The 21,893-nt window shown below is 40.3% G+C and overlaps 1 protein-coding gene across 1 annotated transcript; it reads right to left on the bottom strand.

Annotated features, from left to right (window-relative positions):
* Window positions 1-1,247: 1,247 nt before the first annotated feature.
* Mc2r (melanocortin 2 receptor) lies at window positions 1,248-14,761 on the bottom strand. The gene is made up of 2 exons (XM_052155863.1): window positions 14,648-14,761; window positions 1,248-2,668 (listed from the first exon to the last, which is right to left on the bottom strand). The coding sequence occupies exon 2, from the start codon at window positions 2,574-2,576 to the stop codon at window positions 1,686-1,688; it is 891 nt and encodes a 296-aa protein (XP_052011823.1). The 5' UTR covers window positions 2,577-2,668; window positions 14,648-14,761; the 3' UTR covers window positions 1,248-1,685.
* Between the last annotated feature and the right edge of the window lie 7,132 nt (window positions 14,762-21,893).

The raw sequence follows: 21,893 nt of genomic DNA, 5'->3' as shown, positions 1-21,893 counted from the left end.
AGTCCCTAATAAGTCATATTATTTTTATCCCACATCTTTTCATTTGGTTTCTTCAGAACTTCCTATATGATAGGATTTGGAGACAGCAGACAAGATGCTGCCTCTTCCAGAAGATGCTGTGAATCTTGGGAGGCCAGAGAAGCCCTGTGCTCTCTTGGTACCTGTTATCACAGGTACCTTTCTCCAGTTTGGCAAGGCCTTGTCACTGCAGCCTACTGCCTATTAAGCCTCTTCTTTAACTGTGATGTTAGTAGGTAAACGTGAAATTTTGTTTCTTTTACCACTATTTAGAATGTTACTTTTCAATATTGGACATCTTTCTATTACTACACGTAAAATGCAATTTTTATTGATTTAATATACCCCCCTTTTGTACTTGTTTATGAAGAAGAATTTTTTCCTCACATTCTTGGCTTGGGTCTCTAATAACAGCATGTTTTTGAAATGCTTTGGTCTAGATTTTTTCATACTTCAAAATGTTTCTGACTCTGATTTTTTTCTCCTCTCCTCTCCTCCATTTTTACTTCTATACACTCTTCTCCCTTTCTCTTCTTTTGCTATGAAATACATTTAGAGGGCAATACTTATGCATTTGGACAAAAGAACCAGCTTGGCTGTCTAATACAGTCGTTTGGCTGTGCCTTCTTCTAATACAGTAGGCATTATGTATTTCTGAATAGAACTCAGACAGGTTAAAATTGGATTTCATTGTTTTTTTTTTCCCTCTAAACCTTGAGAAAACTGAAGCAGGAAGAGATTTTAAGACTAAGTAGGATCCTGACTGAGCAAAGAAAACTCATAGTCAAGGTTCATTTCTTCTTGGGAAGTCAAAGCTGGCTACAGGAGAGATGGGCTATTTAGCTGTGGCAATTAATTAGCATGTTTGTCTTATAAGCACACTACAATTTCTACTTTGAGTGGTTTGGGCAAGTGATCCCTGCACTTGAAGACTTGCTCTTTAGTTTGCTGCCACTGGAATGGGGTCTAGTGGGAAATCTTAGTTCATTGAAGTTTTACCATAAAAGAAGACTATAGGACCTCTCTCTCTCTCTCTCTCTCTCTCTCTCTCTCTCTCTCTAACATGGGTTTCTGGCTACCATGAGTCATTTTACTATATGGTCCCATAATGATGTGTACTGTTTCACCTTAGGCCCAAAGCAATAGCTAGGTACCATGAACCAAAACCTCAACAACCTATGCACCAAAATAAACATTTCCTCTTTCAAAGTTGGCTGATTGCATGTATTTGCAATTGCATGTATTTTCCACATACATAGAAATATAACTAAAACATATAGTTAGTTAGTTAGATATGTATAAAGTACTTTAACTTCTAGAGAATTGGTTACCATGGTTTCCTGCTTGGAAAGGCCTCCCATGACAGTTTTGCCAGGTACCCACAGAGGACAAATATTTGCTTAACCCAAATTCCTCACATTTGTATGCTATGTGTACTTTGTAAGCTGTCCTTTTTAGCATACCATTTCATCTCTCTAGATACGATATAAAAAATGCAGGTACGGTAAGACTGTTAATACGGAAGGTGCTTATGGTAGACACTAGTCAGTGGGATCGTCCCCATCTGTTAAAGAAGGAAAGACTAGTCAGAAGAATCATTGGTACATGTCACACTGTTGGGTTATTTGGTCCCTTGACAACCTCAAAGCAGGGATCAAAAAATTCTACTAATACCTGTAGCAGAAGAGCATCCTTTTGAATGCATCTCTGAGCTCTGGGCTACGAAAGGCATATATAAAGGGGTCAATAACGGCATTGCACATGATCAACATGCCATTGACCTGGAAGAGAGACATGTAACAAACACAGTAAGGGTTATTTGGGCAGAAGGTCATTAAGAGAACATGGAGCACAAAGGGGGCCCAACAGAAGATGAAGACTCCAAGAAGGATGGTTAGTGTCATGGCACCCTTCATGTTGGTTCTAGGAAGGGTAGAGATCTTCCTAGCATGGGAGCGGGCAAGTAAGAACATGTGAATGTAGAGACACAGGATAAAAACCAGCATCAAAGGGAACAGCGATGTGAAGGTGAGCACTGTGGGGATGTGATGGGAGAAGATCACCATGGTGATGCCACTCCCCGTACAGAATATCCAAATAATTGTTAGGGTGATGATGGTCCGGCGCATGGTCACAATGTTGTGGTATTGCAGGGCATGGAAGATGGTGATGTAGCGGTCAGCTGCAATCACAGACAGGCTGAAGATAGAACCCAGCAAAGAGAGGACGAACATGCAGTCAATGATGTCATCTGCTGTGCTTTCAAAACTGCCTCGAGGCTTGAGATAACCCATGTTTCTGAACATGATCAGGATGTTTTCCAAGATCTTATACAGACTGCCCAACATGTCAGAAATGGCCAAACTGCAGATGAAAAAATACATGGGGGATTGGAGATTTTTATTTTTGATCACAGCCAGGAGGACGATCAAGTTCTCCAAAACTCCAATGATAGAGATTATGAAAAATATCTCTTCTGGCAAAACTACATCAGGACAATCAGAGTTATTTCTTGTAGTGTCATTGGTGTGTTCATACGAATTAATAATATGTTTCATTTTTTTCTGCTGGCGGTTAAGATGGGGATGGTACTTGCCGTTGACCTACAGAAATCCTGGTTGGTTCTTCAGAATGTTTTCTTTGTGTGGATCTGAGGTTAAACAGAACACATAAGAACACATATTGCAGAATGACTAATAAATAAATAAGCAAGCTGCATTATCTTTAAGAAAACCATATTCCTTCCAAAAACCTACTACAGTGTGACAATTTAAATTACACATTTTAGTAAGCCCTCGTAATAACCAACTTATGAGTAATGTGGAATTTTGAGCCATAAGAGGATAATGAAACAGTATCTTTTGTTCTTTCTCCATTCCCTCTCAGCCTTGTGGATGATTTGTGTGGGATAGATTAGAGTGCCAGTGAGCCCTTGGATGAAAGAATAATAAAAAGGAGAGGAAAACACAATCTTCTTCAACTTGAAGGTTGTGATGGGGTCTGGGAACTGATGACACCTTAAGGTTCTTCCTTTTCTCTCACTTTTCCTTTCTGAGGCACGGACTGTACGGTCTGGGATAATGACATTAATGACAAGGGTTTTAATGAGCCATTCTAAAAGATGACCAGAGTACATATTACTACTTCAATTTCTAAAGCTCTTAGGACCTGGGCTTAGTGATGTGCACCTGTAGTCCCAACTACTTAGGAAGCCAAAATGGGAAGATCTCTTGAAGTGAGGATTTCAACACCAGCCTGAGCAGCATAAAAAGAATGTGTCTGAAAGCAAAAGCAAGACCCAAAGATCAAGAACCAGGAAACAAGGAAGGGCCTCTCAGAGTGATTGGAATCTCTGTAAATGTCCTAATAATTTTCATAATACTTTTAGCTATCCCTGAAAACTAGATTTAGTGCTTTTCAGGGCTCTCTTGAATCCTTCCAAAGACAAGTCAACCAAGGTATATGACAATTCCTCTGTGATCTGGAGGTTTCTGTTTTATTGCTCTTCTGGTGACAAACTGGACTTCCTTGTTCTGAGTGGCTGTGTGATCTTTATCAGGCATTCAGACTCTGACTGCTAACAGTTGTGTCCCCCACCTTCATCTTAATGCACCAGTGTAGGCTCCTAGGAGCAGAACTGAAGAGGGTTGGGCAGGCTGGCAACTATGCCAGGCTAAGCTGAAAGAAGGAGTGTGTGTGACTACTAAGGATGGGGTGGGGCTTTCTGAAATTACCTTTCATGGCATCTCAGCTCCTCAACTAACTTCTTTTTTGATTTTACTTTTAGTTGATTAGACATGAAACCACTGACAGTTCTGAGTGAAGTTGTGAAAGCTACCACCTGACTTCTTCTAGTTCTTCTTACTTCATTACATTTTAACTGATAGATGACCCTGAATGAGGCCATGTACTGTTCTCTACTGTGAGTGGGGTAAACAGGTAGGGATGCCTAGTGCTGATGTTAAAGGCAGTGGTGTGATTTTTCTACCATTCTGGCTTTTGCCACAATAAAGTAACTGTAGAGAGATTTCCTGACTTGAAGCTTCATGATTTACTTATTTTTCAGCCCTCATTACTATTTATATTGAGCAGCTGATTTGCATACCTGACTTAGAAGGGCCTTGGAAGCCCAGAATCAGGTACGTCACTGAGAACTTTTCCAATAATGCTCCTCTCCTATGCTTTGTCACTAATGCTTGACAGGCAGGCTTGCTGGCCAAGGAAACATTTTAAAATTAGAAACAATGTAGAAAATTTTAACATTTTTGTTGAGATTATTGTTTCCTTTCTCATTTTAAAAATAAGATCTTTAAATTTTGTACTATGAATTTTGATCATATTCAATCCCATTCCCCAACCCCTCCCAGATTCTTCCCTTCTCTTAGATCCACATAACTTTGAGTCTTCTTCTTAATTCAAACCAAACCACATTAACTAAACCAAATTAACCAAAGCAAACCACAACAAACCAGTAGGTACAAATTGTGCTTCCCAGGTACTCTGGATATGTGGCTCTCTACTTTATCCTCTCTCTCTCTCTCTCTCTCTCTCTCTCTCTCTCTCTCTTTCTTTCTCTGTCTCTCTCTCTCTCTCTCCTCCCCCTCAATTATCAATTACAAATGGATAACAACTAGTTATCAATTACCTCCTCAGGTAGGGGTCGGACTTTGTGTGTAACTTAACCTCTCTGTAATAGGATTTTTGTCTGGCTTGAGCTTGTGTAGGTCATATTGTCATGAGTACTATGAGTTCATATGTGCAATTGCCACGCTGTGTCTCAAAAGCATTACTCCCTTGGAGTCATCCATTGCCTCTGGCACTTTCAGTCTTTCTTCTCCCTTTTCTATAAGGATCCCTGAGGCTTGAAAGAACTGGACATGATATAGAAGTCCCACGTAAAGATGAACATTCTTAGTTCCTCATTCTCTGCATCTTAATCAGTTATAGGTCTCTGTAATTCCCATCTGCTGCAAAACAAACTTCTTCCTTGATGAGAGTTGAAAGATACACTAATATCTGAGTATAATAATAAATCATTAGGAGATGGTTTAATACCATGGTCTTTTAGCAAAGTAATAGTAGATTCTCCCCTAGGGCCTATGACTTGTTTAGCCACAGACACTTGGCCTGCATGATGGTGGCAATATGAGTTTCAGCAATCAGGCTTTAAATCTAATCAGAAAATGGTTGGTCACTGCCACGACATTCATGCCATTATTGTACGAGTATGCACTTCTTGTCATGCTGGTCATTATTGTACCTTGGAAAACTCACATCTGGGTAAGCTTCATGACTATTTTCTCCTCTAGTAGCATACAAAGCACCTTGTAGCACCACAAAAGCTATCTGGTAGGGATGAAGCTTCCAGGTGATTATCAATTTGATTTCTCTGTGTTCAGTGACTTAAGTATACGGTGTCTTCAGCAGCAGCAGGGTCTTATTGTCACATTTAGAGGCTAGCCAATAGCAATGGCAATAGCCTTTAATGTTTGGGTATCTATGGGACCTTATTGTTGAATAACTCTTAAGAGAGGTAATCCATTCCTCTATTTGTTAGCATGTGGTATCCAGAGGGGGCATTATTACCTCTTTCTGGGGTAATTTCATTCAATTTTAAAATATGTATTTGTATATATTAGTATGAAGAAAACCTAAACATTAAGAAAACAAACAACGGAAGGGGTGGGTGGGAGGACAGGGGAAGAGAAAGGGGCTTATGGGACTTTCAGGGAGTGGGGGGCTAGAAAAGGGGAAATCATTTGAAATGTAAATAAAAATTATATCGAATAAAAAAAAGATTGTGAAAAAAAAAAGAAAACAAACAACAAGTTAAAAATTGGGGCATGGTACTAGACAGAGAGTTGTCAAAATATGAAATACAAATGGTTGAGAAAGGTTTTTTCTTCTTAATAACATTTTATTGTATGATAAGGTACCTATGTATCAGTATTATTATTGTCAGAAATATATTTCAAAAGAGCCAGAAGAAAAGATTTTGACTATTCTTACCACAGGAAATCATAAATATTTAAATTGATTTACATGCTAATTATCCCAGTTTGAGCAGGGCACACAATGTACTGCATGCATTAAATTGTCACATTGTGGTAGACCCGTGCCACTTCCTGATACTTTCTAGAGAACTGGAAGGAGCAAGGCATTCGATAAGAACCACCCCTACCTCTAGAGTCCCAGAGCCGCTCTGGGACTCACTACCCAGCAACCTCCAGATTACCACTCCTTTACTGTCCCTTCTAACCCTCTCTCCTCCCCCACCACTGCCCCGTTCAGTCGGATGTGAGAGACCTGCACCACTTCTGCCTCAGGGAAGATTCTACTCCCAGATACTTTCTAGAGAACTAGCAGCAGCAGGGCATTCGAAATGGCAGAAGCAGGGCATTCAAGAACCGGCAGCAGCGGAACTGCAGGGCATTTTACTCTTGCCAAGTCTGCTACAGGGAAGACCCCATCACCTGATACTTCCTGGAGAACCAGCTGTTTGCAGGGCATTTGAGAGAAAGGGAATCCTAGGAGTACAGAGACACAGGCCTGCAGGACAGAGAAGTTAGAGACAGCAAGACCAGCTAAGACCAGAGATAATGAGATGGCCAAAGGCAAATGAAAGATCATTACCAACAGAAACCAAGGCAACATGGCACCATCAGAACCCAGTTCTCCCACAACAGCAAAACCTGGATACTGCGTCACATCAGAAGAGCAAGAGCTAGATTTCAAATCACATCTCATATTGCTGATGGAGGACTTCAAGAAGGACATAATTCCCTTAAAGAAATACAGGAAAACATGGATCAACAGGTAGAAGCCATTAAAGAGGAATCACAAACATCTCTTAAAGAAATACAAGAGAATATGGATCAAAAGGTAGAAGCCCTTAAAAAGGAAACACACACACAAAAAAAATCCCTTAAAGAAATATGGGAAACAGGTAGAAGCCCTTAAAGAGGCAATACAAAATCCTATAGGAATTATGGGAGAACATGAGCTAGCATGGTGTGACAAGTGAATGATCTGTATGAAAAGAGCTTCAAGCCTCTGAAGAAAGAAATCGAAGAAGGTCTCAGAAAATGGAAAGATCTCCCATGTTCATGGATTGGCAGGATCAATATAGTAAAAATGGCCATCTTGCTGAAAGCAATCTACAGATTCAATGCAATCCCTATCAAAAATCCCAAATATATTCTTCAGAGGTCTAAAAAGAGAAATTCTCAAATTCATCTGGAATAACAAAAAACCCAGGATAGCAAAAACTATTCTCCACAACTAAAGAGCTTCTGGGGGAATCACTATCCCTGACTTCAAGCTCTACTACAGAGCAATAGTGATAAAAACTGTTTGGTATTGGTATGCAGACAGGCAGGAAGATCAATGGAATAGAATTGAAGACCCAGAAAAGAACCCACTTGGTCACTTGATATTTGACAAAGGAGCTAAAAACATCCAGTGGAAAAAGACAGCATTTTTAACAAATGGTGCTGGATCAACTGGAGGTCTGCATGCAGAAAAATGCAAATTGACCCATTCTTATCTTGTTGTACAAAGCTCATGTCCAAGTGGATCAAAGATCTACACATAAAGCCAGACACACTGAAGCTTATAGAGGAGAAATTGAGGATGAATCTTGAACACATGGACACAGGGGCAATTTCCTGAACAGAACACCAATGACTTATGCTCTAAGAACAAGAATTGATAAATGGAACCTCATAAAACTGCAAAGCTTCTTTAAGGCAAATAACAAGGTCAATAGAACAAAATGGCAACTAAGAAACTGGAAATAAATCTTTACTAACCCTACATCCGATAGAGGGCTAATATCCAATGTATACAAAGAACTCAAGAAGTTAGTGTCAGAGAGTCAAATAACCCCATTAAAAATGGGGTACAGAGTTAAACAGGGAATTCTTAACTGAGGAAACTCAAAAGCACCACTTTAGAGGTGGCTCTAAAGCACCTAAAGAAATGTTCAGCATCCTTAGTTATCAGGGAAATGAAAATCAAAACAACACTGAGATTCCACCTCACACCAGTCAGAATGGCTAAGATGAAAAACTCAGGGCACAGCAGATGCTGGAGAAGATGTGGGGGAAAGAGGAACACTTCTCCATCGTTGTTGGGATTGCTAGCTGGTAAAATTGCTCTGGAAATCAGTTTGGTGATTCCTCAGAAAATTAGACATAGTACTACCAAAGGACCCAGCTATACCACTCCTGGGCATATATCAAGAAGATGCTCCTACATGTAATAAGGACACATGCTCCACTATATTCATAGCTGCCTTATTTATTACCAGAACCTGGAAAGAACCCAGATGTCCTTCAGCAGAGGAATAACCTGTGGTATATATACACAACGAAATTCTTAGGCAAATGGATGGAACTAGAAAGTGTCATCCTGAGTTAGGTAACCCAATCACAAAAGAACACACAGGGTATGCACTCACTAAAAAGTGGATGTTAGCCCAAAAGCTCAAAATAAACAAGTTACAATTCACTCAACATAGGAAGCTCAAGAAGAAAAAGGACTGAAGTGAGGGTGCTTTGATTCCTCTGAGAAAGGGAACAAAATACTCACAGGAGCAGTAAGGGAGACAAAGTGTGAAGCAGAGACTGAAGTAAAGGCCACCCAGAGACTGCCCTACCTGGGGATTCATCCTATAAACAGCTACCAAACCCCGACACTACCGTGGACAACAAGAGTGTATACCAAAAGGAGCATGCAATGGTTGTCTCCAGAGGGGCCCTGCCAGAGCCTTACAAATACAGAGGCAGATGCTTACAGCCAACCGTTGGACTGGGCATAGGGTCCCCAATGGAGGAGCTGGAGTGTGGTCTGGAGGAGATGAAGGGGTTTACAGTCCCATGGGAAGAGCAATGATTTCGGCCACCCAGATGCTCCAGGACTCCCAGGGACTAAACCATCAACCAAGGGGTACACATGGTTCCAGCCAAAAGTGTGGCAGGGGAATGTCTTGTTGGGCATTAGTGGGATGAGTGGTCCTTGGTCAGGTGAAGGCTCAGTAGATGCCCCAACAAAGGGAATTTGAGGGGTGGAGAGGTGGGAGTGGGTCCAGTGGAGGGGCATATCCGTGGGGGCAGGGGGTGGGAGGAGGAGTTGGGGGTCTTTGGGGAGGGGGAAAATTGGGAAAAGTTTTACCATTGGCAATGTAAATGAAGATGATATTCAATAAATAAAAAAATTGTCATATTGTTTCCCATGAACACGCACAACTGCTATGTGTGAATGAAAATGATTAAGGACAAGCTAACTTTAGAAACATAAAAATTAAATTTGTAGCTTGCACAATTAACAAAATGTGCAGAATGGTCCTCTTTGAAAGGCCATTAATCTTCATGAGTGTTTCTTGTTTCCAGAATTAGACCCATCTTTAGTGGGCTAAGGATGTAGCCCAATTAGGAAAGTGTTTACCTAGCATGCTTAAAAGTAGTGATTTCCTTGCTCCCTAGCTCCACCTAGACTGAGCTTAGTAACACACACCTGTAATCATAGCAGTTGCTGGCGGAGGTAAGAGGATGTGAAGTTCAAGACCATCCTCGGCTGCATAGAGAGTCTGAGGCCAGCCTGGCCTTGTGAGGTCCTGTCTCAAAACAACACTACCAATGGACACTTGTAGAATCACAAATTTATTGCCAGCCTTGGTAATCTAGTGAGTTCAAGGATCACATGAAGTACATTTTTAAAACCTTTTCATCTATGAAATATTGCAAACAAAGATCACTGCATTATTCTAATAAGTTAAAGTTAGACACTCTGTATTGTGTTTAAGAAAGTATGAAAGCTTTTAGAGAAATATTCTTCCAGTCTCTCAATTAGAAGATTTGTTATCACCAAAAGTCTAGAGCAAGAAGTGCACAGAAAGTAACAGATACAGGTTATCATGATACTGCAAGACTATCATACTCCAAGATCTATCATCCAAGCTGACTATGACTCCAGGTTCCTAAAAAACAAAAAAAAAAAAACAAAAAAAACCCAAAACAACAACAAAAAAAAACCAATGATGTACCCAAAAATGCTTGTATGTAATGTTCATTTAATTATCATTATAACAATGTAAAACTAAAACAAATCATTTCTAATCAATGATAGATTAAATACACTCTACCAGATCTATAAGATAGATGTGATTAAGATTACAGTTCAGTGATACAGAGAATCTCTCTCTCTCTCTCTCTCTCTCTCTCTCTCTCTCTCAAACACACACACACACATACATACACACACACACCATGGTGTTTACAGGTTCCATATCTACTAGGGATTTAAAAATATTAAAAACAATTGCAACTATACTAAACATATACGTTGTTTCCTAGTCAATATTTTCTAAACAGCATAGTATAAAAAGTACTGACATAGCTCTTTCATTGTATTAGATATTAGAATTAATCCTGAGGCAAGATAAAGTATATTGGCGGGTGTGTATAGATTCTTGAAAAATACTATGCTATCTACTTCAAGTTTTGAACATCTGGGGATTTTGCCATTCGTTAGAGAGCCTGGTTCTAGTATCCCTGATAGTGGAGAAGGCTGTAACTATTTCATGCAAAAAAATCACAGAAAAAAATTTAGAAGATATACATTAAATCTTAGTGGTGTGTGCTAGAACATAGTTCAGTTATAGAGCAATTGCCTGTTATGTGTGAGGCTGTGTATCTGAACATTAGTGTTGAAAAATTTAGTGGTAGTTAGTGTTGATTGGAAGAACTATTAGTTATTTTAAAATATTTTATTTTAGAAAAATTTTGAGTTCATGGAAAATTATGAATGTCACTGAGTTCTCCTATGCTCATATCCAGTTTCTGGTTATTAACATCTTTAATTATTGTGACCCACATATCCCAATTAATGGACCAATGCAATAACATTATTATCAACTTAAAATCTAAATTTTATATTTGCTCAGTGGCTTATAAATTTCTGTCCTGGAATCTCTTATTTAGTTTAACATTTTAACTTTACTCAAGGGCAAAATCATTAGGCTCCTACTGGCTGTGAAAATTTCTAAGGCTTTCCTTTTTTAAATGATCTTGATAATTTTAATGGAGGATTGTTTAAATGTTTTGTAGAATTTTCCAAAGTTGGGTTTTTTTTTTTTTTTTTTTTTTGTCTAATGTTTTTCTAATGATTCGACCGAGGTTAAAGGATTAAAGGTTTGAGAAGGAAGAACACATAGGAAAGCCATCATTTTCATTACATTATATCAAGGGAAATACCATCAACATGACTGTTCAGGGTTATTGTAGATTATATGATTTACATACAGTAGTGTTTTTAGGTTTCCCAGTGTATATTTATTTCCCTATTTACCCTTCCCAGAATGTGTGCTTTAGAAGAAATTGTCACTGGGCACAGTTCACACTTAAGAGATGGAGGATAAATGCTATACCTACTTGAGGATATAGGATTGTGGTGGTTAATATTGTCAACTTGACAAACTCTAGAATAACCTGTAAAAGATTATTTTGATCAGATTAATTGATATCGGAAGACCCATCTTGACTGTGGGGAGAGCTATCCACCTGCAGAAGATCTCTCTCTCTCTCTCTCTCTCTCTCTCTCTCTCTCTCTTTCTCTCTCTCTCTCACATCTGGCTCTATCTTCATGGGTCTTTTTCTGCTCTCTCTCTACCCTGCCTGGTTGAATGTAGCTTTATCATGTCTTAAAGTAGTAGTAATGTCAATCTTCTGACTGCATGGTTCCTTTTTAGTGTTATATTAGCTATTCTAGATACTATGCTTTTTTTGTATAAATTCTAAAGTAAACTAATGTTTACAACAGTGTTTCTCAACCTTCCTATTGATGAGACCCTTTAATATAGTTTCTTATGTTGTGATGACTCCCATCCATAAAATTAATTTTATTGCTACTTCTTAACTGTAATTTTGATGTGGTTATGAATTATAATGTAAATATTGGTGTTTTCTGATGATCTTAGGTGACCCCTATAAAAGGATCATTCAGTCCCCAAATGGGTTGTGATCTTTAGGTTGAGAACCACGTCTACAAAATAACGTAATTATAACTTCCTTGACAATCTTGATCAGGTTGCAAATATCAAAAATATGACTTTTATTAAGCTGAGTTTGTTATTCAAGACATACAGTTAGTTCTATATTTGGCTCTGTATTTGTAGGTTTAGCCATGCTTTGGTTGAAGATATTCTAAAATATTGACAGCTGGTGAAATGGCTTAGTAGGAAAAGATGCTTGTGGCCAAGCGCAATGATTTGAATTTCATTCCTAATGGTGGAAAGAGAATTTATGTGAGTTGTTCTCTGATCTCTACACCTATGCCACGGCATATGTGCATGCACTCTCTGTCTCATCTCTGTCTCTGTCTCATCTCTGTCTCTGTCTCTCTCTGTCTTTCACACACACAGGTAAAAATTTAAATGTAACTTTAAAAAAAGAGATTTCAAAAAACTATTAGGTCTATTGAGCATGTACAGACTTTTTCCTGTCAACATTCCTCAAACACAAGTTTAGCAACCACTTAAGTGACATTTCCATTACCTTAGCTATCACAAGCAATCTAGACAGGATTTAACGTGTATGGTAAGGTACATGTACATAATGAGATAACTGTCATTTTCTATGAAAGACTATGAATTTCGGGATCCACAGCAGGTCTTGGAGATAATCCTTTCCAGACACTGAGGGAGAACCTGCTCAGTAAAAATACACAAGCTAACATCTGACAGCTGATCGTAAGCCTTAGTTGAATGAGAGGAAGATGTAACAAGTCGGGCGCCTAAGGATCCTTTGTTTAGTTGTGCAGAAGATGTTCCCTTCAGCTCTCAGGAAATTAGTGTCTGCAGGACAGACAGAGAAGCAGTTGGTGGTTTTTCAAGTCATCTTTCCTCACATCATCAGTGTTCATCCTTAACTGAATTCCCTGAGTATTTTGAGTTTGACTGAAACACACCATATATCTCTTCCTTAAAACTGGTAACAACCTGCCGCCTCCCTTCATAGCCTTCTCTTTAGATCCAAGCACTGTCTCCAGAAAGACTTTCTCCTTTATCCTTGAGGCAACATTGACAGATTACTTAATCCTACTATGTGTGCTTTATGGAATTAAATAGTTAAAATAACACTGTACAATAACACTCTAATGGGATTGGATTTGGTTTTGTTTTGAGACAGGGTCCTGATATGTGGCCCAATTCCATCTACAATTTGGCTCTCCTACCTTGATCTTCTGAATGTCAGGACCATAGGCATATGCCACTAGGCCTAGCTAGATGTATAGATATTATTTAATCAAGACTCTATTAAAGGAAGGAGAAGTTCCAAGGAAGGATGCCATTCCAACAGGCTTCTGGTTTCTTTGGCTAGGTGCAGGATTCCTGTGAGCAGCTCACATCTACTCTCCCTGGTTTTATAGAAAAGCTCCTTATAACCCTAAGGAGGGGCTGCACGTTCCAAAGCCAGTGCACACCCATTGAATTCTGTGGGGAATTCTGAGGAAGTCTCTCTCTCTCTCTCTCTCTCTCTCTCTCTCTCTCTCTCTCTCTCTCTCTCTCTCTCTCTCTCTCTTTCTCTCTCTCTCTCTCTCTCTCTGCATGGTCAGAGGAATGGAAATTCAAGCATTCCATTATACTGGGTAAAGCGCAGCAACTTAGTGAGCAGAAAGAGCAGGGAATGAGACCGGAGGGAGCAATGAGACTGTCTGGACAGCCAAGCTTTCCCTTTCTACTGCTAGATGGACAAAGAGCCCAGGTACTTCTGGGGTCTGGAGAACTTCTGGGAGGAGGGCCACTGAAGGGCCATTCTATCCCCTCTCTGCCTTGGCTGACCTCAACCTTGGCCAGTTAGAATCTCCCTACCCCTGCCGATGATCATATTTTCCTGACAGGAGTCAAGCACTTCTCCCTGCTGGGATTAAAGGCTTCCTAACCTTTATCAGCTGGGCTCTACCACTTGTATAGCACAATGTTGTTTAAGTGTCAGTCATTTGCTATGTTCTTTCACGCCACCCCGTTGGGTTCCATGTCATTCACCTACCGTTAGTACTTTATGCCGTACACTTATTTTAAAACCAATCTTCTAAAATTGAATAGCCTGGCTCCTCGAAACCAGAACAAAAGATGCCACTGCATCTGGTCGTCATTCTGCCCCGCCCTCAAACTGCTCAGTTCTTAGGTCCCTCCGGCTCTCAGGGGGTCTTGTTTTTGTGCCTCTCTGTACCTAGTACTAGGGCGAGATTTCTGTGCACACAGCCCTTCAGCTAAGTTCAGGTGGAGCTAGCTCAGTCTTCTGCAAATTGCCAGCTCCATCAAAAGACCTGCCCTGCTAGTCTTAAGCCCAGACAGCACAAAGCAGGAAAAACAAATCCAAAACCAAACAACAATAAAACAAAACAAAACAAAAAACCCCCCAAAACTTAAAGGAATGCTATGTAACATTGCTTAGAAAGATGATGTAAAACAGACCTAGAGCTATTAATGAGATGTCTCAGTAGGTTTTTTTTGTTTTTGTTTTTAAGCTGCTTTTAGTTATTGCAAGGCCACAGAAAGCAAATCTCTTGCTGTGATAGGAAGGACACAATTGCAACTGAGAGTCAAGAGTCTTTTGAAGCTACTCACCCAGTTTCTGCCCTCCCTTGTCCTGCCCCTGGCCCGAGGGGATCCCAACAAAAAAAAGGTTTGTGGCTCTTTGCAACCTTGCAGGCTTCGTTCTTTGCAGGAGCTGCTGTGAGGCTTTATTTCAGCAACATAATGTTCTCGTTCTGGGGGCTCCTCCGGGCCCCACTCCAACTTCAACTTGAAACTAGGCCAGTGCATAGGAAACCAGTAAACTGTGTTGCTCAACGCATGGACAAGTAAGCAAGAGCCTTTCATTCCTCCTGGGAGAGCAGAGAAGGAGGCCTCTTCTTTCCCTGTATTGCTCAAGGCCAGTCTCACAGCCCTCTCTGAGTACCCTTCCCTTTCCCATCTCCTCTGGGCTCAGTATGTTCCATGACAGCTAGTCAAGCAAAATTATGAGTGTACTGAGTCTTCCCCGAATACATGTTCCAACTGTTGATCACGTTGGGGAGCATATGATCATGAATATGCTTAGCTTAGTTATTCTATGCCCCCAAGTTGCTGCAGTCATTCATATAGGTGTGTGGCTGGTGGTAGAGTTGCTCAGAGTTACAGAGAGCCATCATGTGGCAACTCCCCTGGTCTTTTGGCAGAAAACGATTTTTAAAAGGCAGAAAGATTAACCAGGTAAAAGGATGGTTCAGGAAGAGGTTAAAGAGAATGATCTTAATTTCAACCTTAGTCCCATTAGCAAATCCTGCTGTAATTCTTGAGTAGAGTTTATAATAATTTAATGGACTTTATAATTTAATAGAGTATAATAAAGACAAACAGAAATTAATAAATTCATTAGCAGAGAAGAAAGTTTCAGTTAGACAAAGAAGTAATAGATTTTATTGTCATACTTTAAGAACTAAGATTCTTCCTTAAGAAGGATGAACCACAATTAAGAGGATTTGGTAGATGCTCTCAGCCAACCATTGGACAGAGCACAGGGTCCCCAATGGAGGAGCTAGAGAAAGGACTAAAGGAGCTGAAGGGGTTTGCAACCCCATAGGAAGAACAACAATATCAACCAACCAGACCTCTCCCATAGCTCCCAGGGCTTAAACCACCAACCAAAGAGTACACATGGAGCGACCCACGGCTCCAGCTACATATGTAGCAGAGGATGACCTTGTCTGGCATCAATGGGAAGAGAGGCCCTTGGTCCTGTGAAGAGGCTCGATGCCCCTGTGTAGGGAAATACCAGGGCGGGGAGGTGGGAGTGGGAGCACCCTCATAGAAGCAGGAGGAGGGGGAATGGAATAGGGGGTTTGTGGAGGGGAAACTTGGAAGAGGGATAACATTTGAAATGCAAATTAAAAAATTCTAATAAAAGAAAAGAAAGAAAAAAGAGGATTTGGAAGCACAGAGATGTAACTCTTTCTTAGGTAGGTTCCTAGCTTTTCTATTCAGAGTCCAGAGCACTTGAAAAGCTGAGAAATTTAGACAAAATGTACTCACCTTCAGCTCTGAAGTAGGATCTTTCTGGCCAAGATGACCGAGAAAAAATAAGTTTTGAAGAAGAGCAAGCCAATGATCCTTGGAGCAGGAAAGACCGGAACATATACATCACTGGGAGACAGCTACTTGTTATTGTAACCTTGAGTAAATGTCACTAGAAATGAACTGCATACTTCTGGTAATGCAGAGTTAGAGAGGCCAAAGGGGAGCATCTGATGAAGACAATAGTCCCGGGTCTACATAGATAAGATTATTTTGAACATTTCTGACCACGTCCATAGCAGATTGTGAAAGCTTTTTCTTTTTAATGCCATTTTAGAATGGCACTTAATTTTTCAAGGAAGGCATTAATAAGTTGGAATTTTGAAGAAATTATTATGGAAGAAATTGTTTTAAAGTTACCAGTAGACCTCTCAAGACATCTTGTGAACATTTTACTCATTAACCTCATTAAGAATAAGGAAATAACCCTATTATTCATCTTTTTTTAAGGCAAACATTGGAGCAGAGGGATTTGTGTGCTTCAGGGCACATTGTGAGGTTTGGATCAAGATAAAAAACAAAATCTAAATCTTCATGCTTTGCCTTTCTTCTTTGTCTAAAACTATCCTGAGAACCATTATTAATAGTTGCATCATTCCAAGCAAAAAATGTTCAGTTCTGGGGACTGCCCTGTTAATTTCTGTTTGGCAAGGTCTTCTGGGAAGGGCTGCTTTTGATATCGGCCATATCAACTTGAAGTGTAGGCCCTGCAAATGCATGACATGAACTGTGCCTCAAGTCACATACCCAGCCCAAATCTGAATTCTAAATGTGGACTGGGTCTAGTTTTGGTTGGATCTGGATTTTCAGGTGCTAAGGCCAGATGAGTGGCTATTTTTAAAACTATCAACAAAAGGATGTTTGAATCTCTAATTAAAAGATCCTCATTTATGAGTGGTCTGGAAAGATATAGGGCTGAGTTTCATTTGTTAGATGAGGAAGCACTTTCATATAGTGACTTGCTCTGGACTCTTGTGGAATTGTGCTCTGTACAGTGGTCCACAGGCATCTCATGCACAGTGGTCATAAGTATCTTATGCACAGTGGTCCACGAGCATCTTATGCATCCTTTCCCTTAGCAGAGCCACATCATAGTGACACTGTACAAAGGCGAGACATTGTTGTCAGACTGAGTCATGTGGCAGTGTAAGACGACAAAGTTCAACTTTCTTGCAGTATCTGGAGGTCTTCTGTTCCTTGTCTATGGAAACAATGAACTGGTTGGGAAAATGAGGCAGGCCTGGAGAGACAGGCATCAAGCAGGATGGCAGATGGTGGACCTTGGAGAAGGCCAGCTCAAGAATTCTCCCCGTGTGGAGCTATGAGCATCTCTGTACAGTGCTCTGACAGAGATATCAGGTACTAAGCTTGCTTAAGTGTTGACTGAAGGCTAACTTTTATTATTTCACCTTCATTTCCCTCTGATCTTTTAATAAAAGAGAACAAATACATTTTGGAAGAAACAGCAGAAATAAACGTAAAACAGAGCTGGGAGATGTGTGTCAGAGTGTGGGTTCAGGGGCAGGTAGGGATGGGCAAGCTCCAGGACTCCACTGTTTCTGGTTGTTCTGAGAATGAGTAGGGATCGGATTTGTGAAATCACTTAGATAACTGTGAAATCACATACCAAGATTCATGGGTCTTACAACGTGGTCCCCCAAGGTGCTGAAGGAGTAGTCATGCAAAAAGAGATGCTTAGCAGTGAGCACAGAAGGGTAGGTTTATAGACTGAGATGCTGACAGGTAGGTTCTGTGACCACTGCAGTTAAAACTCATCCCCTTTCCCTCTCAAGACGTGATGGAACAAGAGAAAGCAGGATGCTGCTGGCTGATCTTTTCTACCACCTGATTCAAAGTTAATGTCTTCCCCATGGGAAAGGAAAAGAAAGGAGAAGAAGATGGAGAAAGGCAAGTGTAACCACCTGTGGCTAAGGGAACCCAGGTCACTTGGAAGGAGAGCTAGGGATGAAATAAAAGGACAGGTGGGCAAGAGAAATAAGGAGCCAAGACAAAGTTTTTCTGATCAAGGCTCGATGTTTAATGGGGAGCTCCAAATTTAAAGGTGGGAGGAAACCCTTCCCCCAAAAGCTGGGAGCATGTCTGCAAAACCAGTTTGGTTGCTCATCTCTGGGGAAACTGCAGGTCCTTCAAGAACAACAGAATTCACCTTGTTCAGAACAGGAATTTCACCTTGATCTGAGAGCTACACCCTAGATATGGGTCATAGCTAGCACCGAGGTCTCAATTTCCAGCTCAAAGACTGGTGGGGTGGGGTGGGGGCACAGGCAAGAGCAGAGACCAGGGGCACAAAGAAAGAGGAACAACAGAGCCATGCCATTTTAACAGCATAAAGAATCTGGAGATCAGAAGTTGACTAACAAATGTTTTTGCTGGTATGTGTTGCTGAGGCAACAACAATTTATATATGGCTTTCTATGCTCTAACAACAACTGTTATCCCAAGGGCTGTGCATATGAGGGCATCTCGCCTCCATCACATGAGGGCTGGCGCTGTGACTCAGTAATGTTTGCCCAGCATCCACAAGTCTCTTATCCCCAGTACCACATTTTTAACTTTCCGGAGCTCCATTCCCAGCATCAGATCTTTAAATCTCCCGCAACATGTGTGAGGTGAACATTACTATTTTAATGAGGCAGAATCCATGATGAGCGTTTCTGATTTTATTGTAGGGATGAGAAGAAGCCACTGGGCTTTAGAAAGTGGGTGATTCAATCTACTTCAGTTTTAAGATTTTCTTTGGCTACTTGTGGAGGACACACTGCAGGGATAAAAAAAAGTCAAGGCATACACCAGCAGAGGTAGAATCGTTGTGAGGTAGAATCCTTGTGAGGTAGAATCCTTGTGAGGTATACTTCAGGAAAGAATGGGAAAGTGAAGTCACGCATAAGCTTTCACAATTCAGCTTAATTTTTTTAAAAAAGATTTATTTATTGCGTTTATATGAGTACGCTGCAGCTGTCTTCAGACACACCAGAAGAGGGCATCAGATCCCATTACAGATGGTTGTGGGTGCTGGGAATTGTTCTGAGCACCTCTGGAAGATCAGTCAGCGCTCTTAACCATTGGGCCATCTCTCCAGCCCACACCTTTATTTTTAATATAGGGCTAGAGATGCGGCTTAATGGTTATGAGTGTGTACTGAGCTACAGAGTTAGAGGTTAGAGTTCTAGCATCAAAGACAAGCAGTTCACATTCCATAATTCTAGTACCAGGGGATCTGGTTTCTTCTTCTGGCTTCCACAGGCATGTGTGTGCATACATCCATATAAACACACAATTACAAATAAAAGCAAATGCTTAGAGTAAAAATTATGAGTGTTAAAATTCTCAATGTGTTTTTCCTTATGTATTTATTTATTTTTGAGAATTTCATACTGTGTATTTTTATCCTGTTCCTTCCCATACATACCCAATCCTTCCTGCTCCCTACAAACCCATGTTCTTCCTCTTTCTAGAAAACAAAGTTCTGTTTCCTTTCTTTAAAAAAAAGAAGGAAGGAGGGAAGGAGGGAAGGAGGGAAGGAAGGAAGAAAGAAAGGAAGGAAAGAAGGAAGGAAAAAAGAAAATGAAATCTCTGTCTTTGGTTTTTGCTTTGAAAAATCCTGAAAAATACAAATCTGTGTCAGTGTTTGCTCCAGTGTGCAATTCAGCCCTCTGTCCTTGAGGTCAAAAAGCCTTTAATAGATATTTGGGACGAGATCAAAGTAAATGGAAGGCATATGACATGACTTATCTTGTGAAATCCTTCCTGTTCAGAGGCATTAATCAATCAAGGGAAAGATGGCCAGCTTGTTTCCAATGGACAGTTACTTCCTGATAACTTTATAGCCACCTGCATAGAAAAGCACATCCGTGCTGTCCTTAGGCTGCAGGAGCACTATGTGCATAGCCACTACATTATCACTACTTTCATTACTGACCACATCAGGCATCATGTGAAATATCTGAATGCACGAAACCGCTTCAAGACAAGAGAATCAATCCGGATTGTAAAAGTTGAAATAAACAGAAGGGCCACTGTAAAGACCATGGAGTCTGATTTGTGTTGTCTAACTACCCTTGAGCATGCAGTCGGCCCTGGAGTGTGATGATACATCCAATGTCACTCTGTTGAAGGACTTATTTTCCCTCTCCCAGCAATGATCAATTGTGAGACTCCGTGCTCATATCCCCCACCCCCATGCTGTCCGGCTTGAGCTTCTCTAGGTTGTGTGTATGTGGTCATAATCTCTATGAGTTCATGTGTGTGTCTTGCTGCAAATGGAAACATACTGTTTCCTTAAAGTAATTTGCCTCCTTTGGTTCTTATAATCATTTGGTTTCTTCTTCCACATTGATCCCTGAGCCTTGAGATGAGGAGTGTGGCAAAGATACCTTATTCAGGGCTGGCTTCTCCAAAGTCTCTCACTCTCTGCATGTTGTTCAATTGTGTATCTCTTTGTTAATTACCATCTACTACAAGAAGCCACAGTATGCGTGTGTGTGTGTGTGTGTGTGTGTGTGTGTGTGTGTGTACATACAGGTCCTTCGCATATATGTGTGCGAAGGACCTGTAAGGTAAAAGGAGAAATAAAAGAAAATAAAAATATAAACTAACATAAAATTTTTTTAAAAGGTGAGGCAAGTCTCTCTCTCTCTCTCTCTCTCTCTCTCTCTCTCTCTCTCTCTCTCTCTCACACACACACACACACACACACACACACACTAAGAATAAAGTAAGACAACCTCCAAAGATGATGTTGAGTTCATTTCCTGTTGACAATCTACAGGCACATATGGGGCCTGCACTTTAGACTGCTTTGTTTCTCCAGTGAGAATCTAAATTGGAGAAAACTAGATTTTCATTTGCAAATTGTTATCATTTGGAGATAGCTTCTAAGTTAGAGATAAGTGGCATGTGTGCATACTGCCTCAGTCTCTCTGAGCTCGTGTATACCATTCCTGTTGTGTCTAGAAACTCTAGGAGTTTTCTAGTGGAAATTTTAGGGTAACTTATGTATACAATTATATAATCTTAAAAGAAATACACTGACTTCTTCCTTTCAAATTTGTGTCCCCTTGATCTTCTTCAGTTGTCTTATTTCTCTAGCTAAGACTTTAAGTGCTGTATTGAATAGGTATGGAGAGAATAGACAACCTTGTCTTATTTCTGATTTTAGTGCTTTGAGTTTCTCTCCATTTCAGTTGATGTTGGCTATTGGCTTGCTCCAAATTGCCTTTATTATGTTGAACTATATCCCTTTTATTTCTAATCTTTCCAGGACTTTTATTAAGAAATGGCATTGGATACTGTCTCTGTGCCCTTTGGTTAGTCTGGCTAAGGGTTTATCAAACTTGTTGATTTTCTCAAAGAACCAGATCCTGGTTTTGCTGATTCTTTGTATGGTTCTCTTTGTCTCTACTTGATTGATTTCAGCCCTGAGTTTGATGATTTCCTGTCTTCTACTCCTCCTGGGTGAAATAGCTTCTTTTTGCTCCAGGGCTTTCAGCTGTGTCATTAAGCTGCTAGTGTATGCTCTCTCCATTTTCTTTTTGGAGGCACTCAGGTCTATGAGTTTTCCTCTTAGCACTGCTTTCATTGTGTCCCATAGATTTGGGTATGTTGTGTCTTCATTTTAATTAAATTCTAAAAAGTCTTTAATTTCTTTCTTTATTTCTTCCTTAACCAAGGTATCATTGAGTAGAATATTGTTCAGTTTCCATGTGTATGTGGGCTTTCTGTTGTTTTTGTTGCTATT

Source organism: Apodemus sylvaticus, chromosome 13 (assembly GCF_947179515.1).
Source record: "Apodemus sylvaticus chromosome 13, mApoSyl1.1, whole genome shotgun sequence".
In the NCBI taxonomy this organism is placed as follows: Eukaryota; Metazoa; Chordata; class Mammalia; order Rodentia; family Muridae; genus Apodemus; species Apodemus sylvaticus.
Note: the sequence above shows the minus strand (reverse complement) of the source record. Positions and strands in the feature narration are given on the sequence as shown.